At 56.5% G+C, this 1,595-nt stretch overlaps 1 protein-coding gene across 1 annotated transcript in view; it reads right to left on the reverse strand.

The window, feature by feature from the left end:
* The window catches only part of TMEM214 (transmembrane protein 214), a 19,674-nt gene extending 19,351 nt beyond the window's left edge, over positions 1 to 323 (reverse strand). Inside the window, exon 1 of the mRNA XM_018575433.1 lies at positions 104 to 323. Within this exon, the coding sequence (XP_018430935.1) occupies positions 104 to 230 (127 nt within the window). The 5' untranslated portion in view covers positions 231 to 323. The remainder of the gene's footprint in view (positions 1 to 103) is intronic.
* Between the last annotated feature and the right edge of the window lie 1,272 nt (positions 324 to 1,595).

Genomic DNA, 1,595 nt, shown 5'->3' on the forward strand with positions numbered 1-1,595 from the left:
AGGTGCTGGGGGGCGTGGGCAGTAAGGTGCTGGGTGGGCAGTAAGGTGCTGGGTGGGTAGCAGGGCAGCAAGGTGCTAGGTAGTAAGGTGCGGGGTGGGCAACAGGGCACAGGCGGGTCCGTACCTCCGGCGGCGGCGGTGACGTTGCTCTCCCCCAGCGCTCTCCTCCTCTCTCCGTTCTTCTTGTTCTTTCCCACCACTTTCCATTTGCCATCCGCACAGGCCGCCATGTCTAACAGTAGCTCTCCACCGGCACTGTGTCACTTCCGACAAGCAGGCCCCGCCCTTTCCGGGGATTCCTATGACGTGGCGCTGTGTGTCAGGTCGGACTCCGCCACGTCTGATCCCAGAGAGTGACTCAACGGCTGTCAGATCACGTGGATTGAAGAGGGGGCGGGGACAAAGTGTATAGAACGCTTCAAGCGTGATTAACGCCACGTGACCTGAGACCTGGCCTGACACATACCACGTGACACCATTGAACACCAATCCTGTACTGCGCCTCGCCATCAGATCCCGGAAGTGTCGTCAGAAGGCGGCTGTGGCGGCAAACTTGAGGTGCTGAGCCTCGTCTCCTCCGATGATTCAGCATTGGTGACGTCATTAATTCAGGGTCTTTTGTCATTATGACATCAGAGGCCGGAGGTTATCTCACCTTTGCAGGTTCTTTTTTTATTGGTGGATGTGTTTATTGAATATTAGCTGATTGCACTGATCACATGACTGGCCAAGACGGCCGGCGTGACCGCAAAACAATTACTGGGCGCTGTGCGTTTACTTCAAGAAATGGAGTCCAACTACAAAACCCCATCATCCCTTTGTCTCTGGGAGTCATGCCTGTGGCTGTCAGGGGTAGTGTAGAAGATGGGCGCTGCGACCGCCTATAATCACAGGAAAACAACATGGACGCAGGCACTCCAAGTGATGAATCCGTGTCGTCTGTTTATTGGTGCAGGAAGCAGCGCGATGCATCAAACGCAACGTTTCCGGGTCTCACGGGATCCCCTTCATCGGGCAAAATAAGTGATGCAAGTGAAACCGTCTACGTATATATACACCCCATGATGTGAGGGTAAGCCAATCCCCAGGCCTGCTGTGATCATGTGACGTCACATTCCCGCCATAATACAACAATTGCACATGTGGTGACCATATGATACATACATGATCTACAAGAGGCGTGGCCAATACCAAACACGCATGTGCATGGAGATCACATGGGAGAACCATGACTACCTTATGTATACTTATGGGCCGGGGGGGATACCGAGCAGCTATACAGGCAGAGGAGCCGTATCCAGCGGTGGGGGAGTGGCCTGCGGCATAGCGCATCCGGTGCACGGGAGGTGGCTAGGCGCCAGTCAGTGCGTTCCAAGCCGGGATTGGCCGCACGCACCCACCCATGCAGGTGTGGAATCGGCCGCGTCACCGGTTGCCGTTAATACGGCAGGGATGCCAAATGCAAGTCCAGGCTGACGGGGTGTAAGCCCTCCCCCGAGCTGTCAGGGATTGGCCACACTCAACTATGCGGGTGTGGGGTCGGCCTCGTCATCAGGTTGCCATGGACGTGCCCCCCCCCCCCCCCCCCCCCGGCA

The sequence above is a fragment of the Nanorana parkeri genome, unplaced genomic scaffold, assembly GCF_000935625.1.
Source record: "Nanorana parkeri isolate BGI_ZX_2015 unplaced genomic scaffold, ASM93562v1 scaffold3919, whole genome shotgun sequence".
Taxonomy (NCBI): domain Eukaryota; kingdom Metazoa; phylum Chordata; class Amphibia; order Anura; family Dicroglossidae; genus Nanorana; species Nanorana parkeri.